Consider the following 14,194-nt stretch of genomic DNA (forward strand, 5'->3'; position numbering starts at 1 on the left):
ACATGTGCATCCCATTTTCTTGTCCTATTCACACTGGAACCCGTTCTGTTTTTCCTTATGTATAAGGAATTAAACCAGAAGGCTTTTGTGATATTAAACTGTAAGGAAAATGTTTCTAGGGCAGCTTTAGTGGCTAGTTAGCTGAGTACATTTCTACCTATGGGGAATATTTAGATAAGATGCAGAATTGAAGTCTGGCTCCTTTAAGTTCTTTCTAAAATGCAGCAGAGACCCATCCCCCCCATCCCACTCTCTGTCCCCACCCCCCCCACCCACCCACCTCTCCCCAATTGATGAAGCCTGCATTGAGTTTCCTTTGGAAATTGTAAGTCCATTGGCATTGCCAATTTCCAAAAACACATTCCTTTGTAAAAATCCACACCAAGCTTAAGATTTAAACAAAGTAAAAAGAAACAGTTACCTTTTTTGCTGGGTGCAGTTAGAAATCTGTTGTCTTGATACTTAAATGAGATTGGTCAGAAAGACATTAAAGGAGGATTAAAGGAAGGAGTTTCTCCCCCACTTCCTGCACTGTTCAATTGTTCATATATCTGTAGTATTTCTTAAGTTTATTTCAGAAGACAGAACCATCGGATTTCATACCTTTTGCCAGACAGGTTTTGTTTATAATCTCTTGAAATTTCCACTGAATTCCCCAAAATCACATTTTCTGGCAAAATACCAGCCTGACTCCTACAGTCTAACATTCCTAACTCAAAAACTTTGCCTCAGTATTTTCAGATAAACCACTGCCATTTGGTTCCATTACATACTCTTGACAAAATATGGAGATGTCTCCATGCAATTATTAAAAAAAACCCAGAAGTCCTTCACAAACAGTCAAAACTGACCCCAGTATCACTGACCGTGAGGAATCAGCTGTCAGTGCAAGCAGAGATCTTCACCTCGGTTTCTCCAGTTTTCCAGATCTCTAAATGAAAGACTCTTGAAAGGCTCATCTTTGCCCTAAACACTTAAAGTCATATTCTCAGCCCCACTGTTTTGGAATAATGCACATCTCTGAGCTCTGCATGTGCAAGATTTTTCTTTCTCTTCTTTCCTCCAGATTAGGAAACTCAGCGGAAAGGATTTGGCCTCTGTTATTTGCTAATTATGTTCAGAAGTTCCTACAGAACATCAGCCTCTTCCGTCAGACCATGCCTGGACTTATGATCTGCCTGGCATTTGCCCACTCAGCCCTGTTAAATGAGTTATTCCATACCCTTATCAACTCTTGGACTTTCCCTTTGAAACTTCAGTCCACTAAAGACAGAAAGATGGACTTACCGCAAGAAACATGGCCCCATGTTTCTAAATCCTTCCTGCTACATCTTGCAAATTGCTTAAGACAATGCATTGTGCAATAAAAATTAATGAAAATTTGAAAGGACAAGGAGAGCTCTGCTCTGATAATCCATGCAAACTTCAGTTCATGTGGACATCCTCTTCTCCAAGTACTGTAAATAACTAAAGAGGTTTGGCTTCAAACCCTTCTGAACCCAAGAGCAATCACCCCCCATAAAGTAAGATGCAGCCATGGACTGTTACCAGCACAGCAATACCTGGGAATTCCTGCTAGCTTAGAGTGCCACCATGCAGCTAACAAGCAGATCATTGCATGTACAAGGCAGCAGCTCTACAAGGCCTGCAGGAACTTTTTGTGAATGAGACTGGTTAAGATTCAGGGGGCAGAGAGTACCCCACCAGGACCATACTGTTATCTATAGTCATGTTGATTTAACTGATGGTTTACGTCTGCAAAAGCATCATCTCAAGTTATTAATTAGAAGGCTAGCTTCATGCTTTCTCTATTTCCAACACTGACTTTCGGGATACTTCATCTAATAAATCTGAAGTAGGTATGAATAAACAAACATGGCATTATAGTAAGCTCGTTAATTATGCACCAAGCTACACACTGTTACAAATAACTGGAAGCTCATGGAAGATGAGCCTGCAAAAGAGGAAGATTGTTACCTACATGATCAGAAACCTCATTTCAGTTTTAGCTTACCTGTTTTAGATGTTTTGGCTAAAAAAATAATTATAATTTACAAGCTGTGATTGACTGATTTAGCATATGGTATCTCTACATGATATTTCAACATTCTACACACTGTGCCTATGAACAATCAGACTAAAGTCTTTCTAGTGCGGTGTTCTGTCTCTATTAATTGGTAAAATACAGCTATTGCTCCATCATTCTGCGTGGGACCAGAGAAATAACAGTGAGCTTTTCACCTTGAAAGACAAAGAAAGAAACAAAAAAGGAAAGTTTCCTTCTCAACAGGGAAAAAAGGGCAAAATCTCTTGGCATCAGCACACCAACTCAGATCACCTCTTGCAGAAGGAGACAAATGTTGTCTTCTGAATTATAGTCCCAGTTGAAGCTTTTGAGCATAGTGGAGCAAATCATAAACATAAGGCTTTCATTAGCAGATAAAGATCTCCCAGGGACAGAATGGTGACTGGGAAATCATTTGGTTCCTGGACACTCAGCATTTCAGCCATGAGCCCCAAGACAAGGGGAAGGGAGAGGCCAAAAGATCTGGCACTAAGCTATGCTTATAAGGGCCCTCCTGTAAAACCTCTTCCAGGCACTTGCAGGACAGTATCCGCTTTCATTCAGGCTTAGCACTGTTACAGCTCCTTACCTTCTTCCTTGATGTGACAGTGTCTTTGGCAACAAGCATATTCCCACCCCTCCTTCTGCAGAGGAAGGTTGCTTGTTTTCTCCTGGCTTCATTTATCCTGTCTGAAGTATCAGCCAACAGTCAGCACTGTTGTACCAAGGGGTCTGTTGCAAAATGCAGGTCGGTGTTCTCTCAGTTTCATAGTCATCTAAGAAAGAAATTATGCTGATGTAAAAAAAGAGTTTAAACAACGAAAGGACTCCCATAGCCAATAACACCCTTGCACTTCATTCCTCTGTCATTCTCCTAGCAATCAGTCCTGGTCAGATTATTGCAGCATCATTCCAACAGCTGGCATAAGCAGTATCGGTTCCTGTTCCTCCCAATTCCCACCTTCTCCCTCAGATCAGAAGCTGCTTTGTCTTACTGGAGACAAGGAAGCATCCTCCCCTGATAAGAGATGCTCTATACATAGGAAAAGGATGAACAATCAAAAATATGTTTGTATCGTTTGTATAGGTTATATATATATATATATATACCAAAAAATGATTAAATATAATTTGTATGGATCTACCTGTTACCCAAAATTTCTTAAATGTAACTACAAGGGAATTTTTTTTGCGGTTTGGGGTAGGTGGTTTCTCACAGAAACATATGTGGCTGCATTTCAGCTACAAATGTTTCTTTTGAACATGTAACACTGTAACAGTATTAAAATATCTGTGTAAACCTTTTAAGGGTGATGTTCTTTAGCCTTGTGTTAGTGTATTAGTGTTGCTAAACGCAATAGACTAAAGTATCACCTCTGTTAAACCCCATCAATTTCCTATGAACAGTTCTATAAACAGAGAAAACGTCTGTATCTCTGATAAACTGAGTATTGATACAAAACCAAACAAAACCAAGTGTTCAGAAAATTTTCAACAAATGAGGTAATATTGTGATCCATATTAAGACCTCTTAGAAAGGAGAACATTTATTGCTAACAAGCTTCCAAAGCAAGCTGGATATGCAGGGCTGCTGGACCTTTTTTTTCCCCATCAATAGATTGTGGAGGAAATTGCAGAATTGATATGAATCTTGCCCCTTAACACTTCTTGCTGTGAGATTTCCTCACAGTCTATTTAAATTTAATTTCATAAATATCCCTTGAAAGTAGAGTTTTTTTAAAAAACTGAAATGACCTGGGGCCTCTGTACTGAAAGGTGAAGTGGTCTATATTTAGTCACCTTTGCAGAGAACACCTCAACAAATGCTCTATGTGGCCATTAGTGACAGAGGGCCATGTGTCTGCCAACGCAACCTACATTTTTTACACTAATAGTACAAGTCAGAATAAATATTATCTCCACTCATGTGACAGACCTTTGATAAAGCAGAATTGGCCTGGTCGATTAGGAGTACATGTCAAACACAGATAATGGGGGAATCCCGTTCAACAGCAGCACACCACCTCGGCAACCATAATGAGACCAATTTAACGAGCCTTCTGTTTTACAAGAGATATTAATTGCAGTCCTGTCACATAAGGTACAATTCAAGATAAAATACATTAAAAGGAGGAAAATTGGATTTCATTTCATTTTTGTCACAATTATAAATTTTCTTCAGGATCACGAATCCCCCCACTGCTGATCTAAATACTCTGGGTGGCTGACATGCTGCTGTAGAACAATGTGCATTGTTATGAAGGCTGTTGGCCACTAGAAGAATGCCAGGTTTTTCATTGCATCTTTTTGCCATTATGATTTTTTTTCCACTCTAGGCAATTTTCGTTTGTTTGTTTTGTAAAAACGCAAAAAGAAGGCACTATTCCTGTGTATCCATCCACAAAGATGCTCCCTCGTCTCTCACCAGTACAATCATGATCTTATAAATGCTTCTGCAACTGCATTTCTTCAATGAAGCTCACAGTCTTACAGTTAAACATACATCCAAGTCTTGTGCTGGATCAGGATACAAATTATCTTCAAGCATGTAAATCAGAACTCCCAGTTCAGTGTTTCAATAGTTATGTCTTCATCCAATTACCCTTCACAATAGAGTATGTTCTCTGTTTGTGTATTACATAAACTTCGTGTTAAAGTGTGCCAAATACCCCTCAGGCAGGGCTCCTTTGGTTAAGGGAGAGGGTGGACCTGCCAGATGATAGACTGTCCTGGCTGCTGCATGGCAGCGAGGATGCTCTCCCACTTACATCCTCACCGGTGAGTCACAGCAGCTGCAGGCTGACCACCTGTATGTGGCTGATGCTGAACAGTGGGTGCTGCCTGCATGTGCGCCATGGCACTAAACAAGCCCCATACACCAAGCTGCACATCTTCTTGTGTTGAAGATTTACCATTAAAATTAATTCTAACAAATACATCGTTACTTCAGCAGCTGTCAGGTGCTTCTGAACCAGATCTTGGCTGTTTTTTAACGAGTACACTTGAAATGAAACACCATGGCTGCAAAGCTCTGACTACAATATATTCAGCCCTAAATATTCCCAAATTATATCAAAAGAGATAAACTTAGGTAATTTTAGTCCTTATTCCTAATCAAGCCATCAGGTTAGAAGAGTTCAGTTTGCTTAAAGATACTGCAACAGCAGCTTCACAGACAGCCTTGTTGCTAAAGAGCTGAACCTTAAACTGAACCTGTTCATAATCCTAAACCTCTTGCAAAGCCAAGAACTCTAAAAACATGATATGTACAACCTGTGAATGTAACCAGTACCTTAGTCATCAAAAGGCTGATTTTTTTTTCTCATTACTGAGAAGGAAATAGGTGAAAAAAAAGCAAAGATGGGTTATTCGTTCTACAAAATATGTTAATGAAATTCTTTTATTTTTCAGCAAGGAACAAGGACAAATAGACTTTTGGGAATATTTAACATTTACAGGGCTTTACATGCTAGCCTGAGATATTATCTCAACCAGTTTAGGACATCATAACAACAGAGTCTAAAACTGCTTGCTCATGAGAGCCCAGGGAAGCCCAGGCTCACCAGTAGAGTGGTTACCTTAAGGGACTCTGGGTGACGTGTCAGGCAGCTTGTAAGAAAATTATCTTTTCATACACTGGTGCCAGCAGTACTGGTGCCAGCAGTAAAGTCCATCATCATTTTCTGTACTAAGCCTGAATATTCAGGAAACACAGTACTGAAATTCAACCAGCCATATGCATACTGCAGAATGCAAAGCATGGTGTAAGTCTGTCAGCCAAATGGAACAAAATGTGAAACACACACTTTTTAAAGTCTGGTCTTACTCAGCAAAATATTTGCATGCTTTCAAACACATCTCTGAGTGATAGTGGTTCCTAAATCCTGTCTTCCAGAAGTGACTCAGGGCCACATTTGGCCCAAAGATGCAAATATGAACTAACCCGGATTCTAAGAAGTATCTTGGAGTCCTAATTCATATTTTAAAAGTCCCTGGTAGAGTTTATAATCATTTTAGGAACCTCAATAACTTTACAAATCCTGTCCAAAGAGTTTAATTTGCTTCTGAAAAGAGGTGCTTTAAAAATTATAAATATGTATTTCATAGTAATAGAACCTCATCACATACTCCCATACCTGTTGGACCAGAAAGCAAATCTGACACTGGAAAAAGCAGCTCTTTACTGTTTGTATGAAAATGCTGAGATCATTCCAGGTGACCCTCTGCAGAGATAAAAGACCAACAGAGTTTTTGTAGGCAGTGTTTTCTGATTGTAAGAAAAAAATCCAAAATACACTGATGTGAGATCATTTGCTGGTAAAATTGTTGAATAATCATGTCATGATTTTGTTTTTTTGTTTTTAAGATTTTCATTAATGGAAAATAATGATAAAATAAGACAGTGCAATATATCGTTTCATATTCTGCACCCTGACAATATCCTTTCTGAGATTATTCATTTCAGTTTTCTTAAAAGTACCATGTACATATAAGCTACTTAATTAAATACAGGAAGTTATCCTCTAGAAACCCGCTCTTCCACATTCTGAACATGAAAGAGTACACTAGAATATTGATAGCCCAATGCAATATTTTAATATTGGAAAATACATTAGTTTTCGGTAATTACAGTGACTCATCAAGAAAGAGAAAAAATAAAAGAATGAATATATTAACTAATTTAGATTGTCTTTTGTACTGTCACATCATGAGCAAATAAGAGCCTGACATATGTAAAAGCAGCATTTGCTCTCTCCTGCAGGGAGATCACTTACCCACCGAGCCTGGATGCACCCTTTTCTGTGACCTTTGTGAAAGCTGCCCTCACTCCCCTGCAGTTAACACGTTCTGAAGATCATCCTTTGTCTCAGTTCCTCTGGTCACATTCTGGCAACGGACTCTGCTACACTGGAGTTAATCAAACAAACTGCCCCAAGCTTTAATCTTTTATATGGCAGGCAGTGCAACAGAGAGTGTAATCTCATAAGTCCCATATTTGTACACATTCAGTGGAAGAAATATACATGTGACATATTGCCTTCACTGTGATCAACATGCCAATTGGTATTGTCATCTTGTTTTGTATAGCTGCTTCCTAAACCAAGCACCTATGAGTAAATAATAGCAAGAGCAGATCTATCCTCTCACACTGAATTTCAACAACCATGATAAAACCTGGGAGTATCCAGAAAACAAGCCTTATATACAGGAAAACTAAATTTCCAAACCACATACACACACCTGCCAGACAAGCATGTAGACTTCTCAGTATCAGGGTTAAAGTGCCACAGAGTGGTGCTCCTGGACTCTATAGCCTGGACAAGGAATGTACAAAGGTGTCAGATGCACTCTAGCATTTTTGTGCAGCTTTTCCAGGATGTCTGAAACACCTCAGCTGAGCACATACCTGACATCCTCTTGACCCTTCAGTTTGCTGTCCCTGCATGGCACCAGCTCTCTGGAACTCCATGAACAGTAAATGCTCCCCGGAGCCCCTGATACAAAGTGGAAGCTGCAACAGATGAAGACATTTAGTTACTGGTTTATACACCCAAGCCTTCTAGCAAACATCCCAGTTCAAGCCAAACCCTTCCTCCCTTCTTGAAGTAAAAGGTTAACGTCCAGGTCAGCAGTGCAGAACAGGTCTGGTACCCTGGGGTACGAGATTTCACATGAGTTGGGGAGTGGGTGTGAAAAGTGTTGTTAGCTAGTCTCCTCTCAGCTGCCGTTAGAGGAAGGTGCCTGTTATTCCAGGGGAAATTAGAATACTTTAAGCTCACAAAGAATTTAAAATGCAACTACTTCAAAAAAACTGGCTACAACTGAAGTTTTCAGCAGTGGCTTTCAGAACCCCACCCTCAGCAAAGCAGAAAGAAAAGAAACGGAGGCTCAGCATTTCTCACAAAATAGGGCTGTGTAAAACCCCCAGGCCAAAAATACTCTTCAGAGATCCTTGGAGAGCATAAAAGATCAAAACTTCAACCTCAGCCTTGTGTATCTGAATTGCTAATAGATGCTCAGTACTGTCTCCATTTGCAGCATCACGTAATGAGGATTAGAGGTAATCATGTTTTTAAGGAAAGGGAGTGTTTCACATTGCCAGAAGCATCTTCAGGACTCAGACTCAGAATTATGATATAGCATTTTCCATCTTGCCCTAAACAAGGTTTTCCAATCACCGGTTTATGAACAGCTGCACCAATACTGTGCTGTTCTTATGTGCTAAATAACAATGGGACATTGCAAAACTACAAAGGCTTGTCCTGTCCATTCAACCAGCATGTCACATGGAGACAAAGCATAATGCAGCCCTGTGAAAAGTCCACCCACAAACTTCATTTCCCACTATAGAATGAGGCACTTGAGTTCTCTGTCTTCCTCCTCTCACATGAGTTCACACGACAGAAACTTAAACATTTTGGAGACTGCAAAATATAGCCTTCCAAAAAGTCACCTGCTTAAAAAAAAAAAAGGAATAATTACAAATATTTCAGTCTACCTTTCTGTTTCTTTCTTGTTCAAAACTGTTGCGTTCAGTTTGGTTTAAAATGTAAATCAGTTCTGAACAATAAAACAGAGCAGTTGCCTTTCAAGAGGAAAAGCATGTCATCTTATTAAAACCTAACACTGCCGAGTTTGAATCCACAGCACTTTGAAGTGAATAGAAAATGCTATTACTAGAAATATATCTTGTTTTCATTACTGAGACATACTGCCTTAAATTGCAAGTATTTGCAGTATTTGTTATGAAACAGGAAATACTTATTTTATCAATTTAACCCCCAGAAATGTCCATTCTACTGACACAGTGGTACCAAAAAGAATAAATCCCCTTCCCGCATTCACACATACAAACACACACTGGTCTTACCAAAGCTGGCAGAACAGCCACACAGCTCTAAAGGGAGGGGCTAAAAGAGCAACAAACCCAAATATTAACTGTCAGAAAAAGACATTCCTCAGCAAAGCTATATTTGGAAGACAGTGTCACGTTGTTACCACAGTGTGTTGATGGGACTACACATCAAAGGTAGTGTCACAGCAAAAAGAAATTAAAAGGAAGGGATAGTGAAGAGGATTTAAAACTACGATTTCAGGAGTCTATTTTCCCCAAGCAGAGTGGTAGGAATTAGTGAGGACTGTAGTTAAGCAATCAAATATTCCTGGAAGGAGTCCTTGATATAAACAGTTGAATCATTCCTATTTGGTTTTATTCAGATTTTAAAAGCCCCAAAAGAACTCGTTTAAGCATTTAATTTTATAATTAATTAATTCTGTGCACTAATAACTACAACAAACTTGGAACAACTCTAAGTGAGAAGACAGCTGATGGCTTGGGTTTCCCAACACTGCTCTTCCTTAACCTTTCTGAGAGTTCATTGAAAAACTTCCCCACCGATGTTCCCGTGCAGCAGTCTCAGCACTGTAAACCACCGGCATTTACATTTGGTTTTAACAGTCATGAAAAAAATGGAACATATCCTTTGGCAAAGCAAAAGGAGGCTGATAGCTTTATGTTAAAATGGCATGCAAACAACTGATCGGAACCTGCAACATGCTGAAAATTTTCAACTGCCATAAATTCAAGGTGCTGGCAGGGTGGATCCAAGGGGATAGATTAGGGACTTTTGCCTGAGTACACTTCTTCTGAATGTTATTCCAACAACAGTTATACCCAGAAACTTCCTTGGCATAGCACAATCAGCACAAAATGTGGTATTTTTGGTAACAGCCTGAAGAAGACTAACATCAGTGAGCAGTCCTGCTAAGCCACCTGCATTGATGCTAAGGGCCCTGTTTTGGTCACTTAGTTTAAGCATAGGAGCTGCTCCTTTGATTGTACCAGGGTATTTGCCAGATTAAGGACTGCAGGAGTCTACAGACATGCCAGGCCTCACAATCAGGAGAAAGAACCTATGCAACTGTCATGGTTAGACGAGGACTAAGACCCAACTCCCTGAGACACAGGTAAGCACAATGAAATTACAGTAACAAACCTTGCACAGATTCAACTGGAGCAGGATATGGCTCTCAGAGCCAGCTGAAAGCTGCAGAGAGCCACATGGGATGATCCTCCAGATGCCATAATCACACTCTCCTCTCAAGAAAAGAAAAAGAAAATTTTGAAGTTGCTAGGTACAACTTCAAGCAGCTGCCAGTCTTCCTCAACTGAAGTCGTTGAACAAAACTGCAGGAATGAAAAACAGCTTACCTAAGTGCTTCTGGAAAATTAATCTAGAAGATTGTGATTGGAGGATAGATGTAATTTCTGTTGCCTTCTTATGAATTCTTTTGAAAAAAAAAATACAATGGTAAAATATATCAACAAATTAATCACCATTGACTTATTTTCCTCATGATTACATGATCCACACAACTCAAGAATGGAAAGTGCTCCTCTGCAACCAGGCTGTTAAGACACAACCTTGCAAATAAGAACTCTCTCTCTCTCTTTATTGTAATGGGTCTTGACATTGACTTTGTCATGTTAATTTGCCAAATTCAATCCCAGTATTTGCTTGAATTGAAGCAGCAAAGAGAGATGAACACCAACCACCAGCTAAGTCCATGAAACACAAAAGCTGCCTTTTTATGGTCAGTGGTACTCCCTGTGCTTTTCTTCCTTTTAGCAAAATTAATGGTCAGATCCAGGAAAAATGAAGACTGGCTAAACTGCAGGTTATCGTATTGTTTCAGAGAAAAAAGAGGAACTTTTTCTGGGAAAAAAACAACCCCACACTGAATCATTTGACAGATCATGTTTCTCAAAGAAAGCAAGCTAAAATTTTATTGCAGTTGAAGTAAATTGGAAGAGGATTTGGCTGTAACAAAGATACCCCTCTAAGCACAAAGTTTCCCATTTTGTGCGTTCAGAGATATACCTGCCACTGCTGTACCCCCGTTTGGGAAGGGCTTTGAGACAGGCGAGCAGAACTGAGAGTAGCCTGTAAATTGGAGACAACACGAATGCAAAGACTACGTGCTGCATATTGGTATCTGCAGAAGATGCATGGAAGCAGACTGAATGGGTACACAGACACATCTGCCAAGCCAAGCATAGAAGAAACAGAAAAATGTAAAAATCTTATACTGTATTTTGTATGTTTTTTACAAGCACCTTGCTGATGCAGGCCCCAAAGATAGGAAGAGGCTAACTGCTGTCTCACTTTGTAAACAGGAATTTTGGTATCTTTGGAAGACACCGGAGTAGTCCAAAACACTTGTGGAGGGTTTTCACCTACTTTGTTTTTACCTCCATCTTTCTCACATACACCCATAGTCTCATGCTGGGTTACAGCCAGCTGCTTACGTGTTGTGCTTGATCAGATATGTAAGAGAACAGGACTTTATTCCATACACAGGAGGAATCAGGCATGAAGCTGCAAGAGGAGGCTGCAAGGAATGAGCATGAAATACTCTGTTCTGGCTTGCCTCATCTCATGGGCCACACTTCCTCTCAGAATATGGAGTCTTGTGTTTTTCTCCTACAGCTCAAGGTGCTGATCTTCCAGCAGTATTACAGCATCAGACTGCTGCTCTAAGCCACCAACAATCCCAGACTGCCGTTTTCAAGAACACCATTGCTGCCACACCTCCCTTCCTGGGGAAAGATATGCCTTTGCTACACAGATTGATTACTAAGAGCATGAGAGCTAAACAATATATACATTTACACAAATTACATATTGTGTGAACGCAAAGCTTTGGTCCAATCAAAGGAAGCAGCCTCAGAAGGAAACAGATGGGGACATGAATAGGTTGAAATTAATGACTCACAGAGATAGAGTAGAATTCAGCATCATGTTGCGTCTCTGGCTAAGTTCACAAACAAGTGTCTGAAGAAGATAACAAGCATTTAAAAGTAAAATGAGCAGCAGCACAGCAATGGGCAAGAAATGTGATTGTAACCTGTAAATGGAACGTCAAAGTTTTTACAAGGCCACTGCTCGCACGTGGACACTTAGCAGAAATGTACACCTGATATAAAAAAGCTCTCTTAATCGCTTCTTTCACATGCATAAGTAACTCACACCGCATGTAAATGTCATATCTCTAGTAAATGATTAATGTAAAATCATTTATGTACCGCAGAAAATGTATTGTAATGGTATTTTTCTAAAGGTCAGATAGTGCAAAGAAAAACAGATTAAAAGAAGACAAAAGCTTACCCAGGTGATAATTTGAGTCTCCTACTAATAGCTTATATAACATAATGGTGTTTTGTTTGTTTGTTTGTTTTTAAAAAAGCATTACATAAGTGAGAAGCAATAAATAGCATGGCAGGGTCAAGATCAAGACTCAGGAAAGTCCTGTTAAGGCAGTTCATCCCAACTTTACTTTTGCATAATTTCCAAAACCCTCCATATCCAGAAGTCAGAGGGACCACCTCTATTCTATACTTTGTCAGACAAGATCACTTCAAAAATTGCTATCAGGCCAGGACAGCCTGGTCCTTCTGGATGTATATGTGACAGTGCCTGGTGTCACATGTACACTTATGCCTTAGATGGGCCACACATCCAAAAAATGTGTTTGCATTTTCCCTCCATCCCTAGAGAGCACTAGCAAATGCACACACACACACACCACGGCAAATTCAACTTAGCAACAAGAGCTAACAAAACATGAAAAGTAAAGTTCTTATTTGCAAGCAAGCCCCTAACAGGAAAAATATCACCCCCCTGGCCTTCCTATTGCCATGCTGTTGTATACAAATGTATACACATCCTGGAGAGTTTAGCATAACCTTACGGCAAATTTTGCCTCTACTTTCTATTTGTTAGTGTGTTTCTGACCTACACTACAGTGCCATTAATTCTAACAATCCAAGATGCAAGGAAACAGCAAGATGTGCTAAATACAGTGTACACTTACTAGCTGTGTAGTGTCTTCTCAAACAGCAATAACCATAATTAAGCTGTCACATCTTCCTTCTCACTTCTCATTTGACACTATAACTGTCTCTACCATCTCAAGTTATTGTAGTGGGTAAGAGTCACAGCAAATAGCTCCTGTAATTATCAGTATGTTTATGCATCCCCAGATACAGCTATCTCCTGCGTTTCCAAGAATATTCCCAAAGATTTGAGTCTGAAAAACAAATAAAATGTTTTAAACCACAAAGAAGAATGCCCGTTGCCTCCTTGCAGCCTGTCCAGGCTCTAAACAGTGAGGAATTTTGTATTCCTGCCCAGCAGTTCCCCTCGAGGGCAAAGGGCTTGAATATACATCTGACAGTAAGAGCAGGAGGTTTCTATCCCCCCAGCTCTAAGGACACCTCAGCCTCCTGCAAGAATATGGTCAGTCTCACCTGGTAGATTCCTTCCTCTGGTGCCATGCACTTTACCTGACATTGTACAGACACTGGCTGAGTCATCCAGCAGTCATGTGGCAAACACCTTCTTTGAGACCTTTAGGGAAGGATACTGATACATCTTTACTGCACTACACTGCCAGGGCCATCTGCTGCTGCCTGCGCTGGATCTACTGGAGATGTTGATCAAAGTGTCTCACAACCTGCTCAACTCCTTGTCATATCAGGGTTGTTCCTTATTGTAGAACAACCTAGGTTGTTCTAGGTATTTCCACACCTAGAAAGCAGTCAAATTTTAAACTTTCTCACAACCTTCAGCAGAACATCATTGCTGAATCCTTCTCTAGTGAGCATGATAAAAAATTCAGCAGCTGCTGAAATACCTATCTGCATCTATTATCCCATTCAGGGTGGTTGAAAGAAGCATCATGGTTCACAGTTGCCATTCCATTGGAGCACATGCTGCAATGTTTTGAGAATTCGCCAGGTGAGCCAAGCCCACAAGTTTCCACTAGCATGGCCTGCCACACAAAGATGCAGAACAGAATTTTCTGGGAAGCTGCATGCAAGGCAGCATCTCAACAGGCAGGTTTATCACACTCCCCCTCCCCTTGCAATGAGCATCCAGATAACAGTGGTGCGAGACAGGCAACTGGGCTGTGTGGATGAGACTTCAGTAGTCTGTAGGGTATAGACTAGTTGGGCTTGGACCTGCTGATGAAAGGTCTTTCCCACACTGGTGCATGGCCTCTAGCAGCCTGAGGAATGACTTGATGATGCCACGTCCCTGTCCAAAATGACATCAAAGTTGGTGC

The 14,194-nt window shown here is 40.3% G+C and overlaps 1 protein-coding gene across 1 annotated transcript in view; it reads right to left on the reverse strand.

Moving 5' to 3' along the window:
• Positions 1–290: 290 nt before the first annotated feature.
• Positions 291–14,194, reverse strand: part of LOC308069811 (uncharacterized protein) — a 58,692-nt gene continuing 44,788 nt past the window's right edge. The window contains exons 2-4 of the mRNA XM_080402776.1: positions 7,473–7,577; positions 6,202–6,288; positions 291–2,841 (exon numbers count right to left, since the gene is read on the reverse strand). Of these exons, the coding sequence (XP_080258902.1) occupies positions 2,764–2,841; positions 6,202–6,288; positions 7,473–7,577 (270 nt within the window). The 3' untranslated portion in view covers positions 291–2,763. The remainder of the gene's footprint in view (positions 2,842–6,201; positions 6,289–7,472; positions 7,578–14,194) is intronic.

Source organism: Falco punctatus, assembly GCF_963210335.1.
Source record: "Falco punctatus genome assembly, chromosome: 9".
Classification (NCBI taxonomy): domain Eukaryota; kingdom Metazoa; phylum Chordata; class Aves; order Falconiformes; family Falconidae; genus Falco; species Falco punctatus.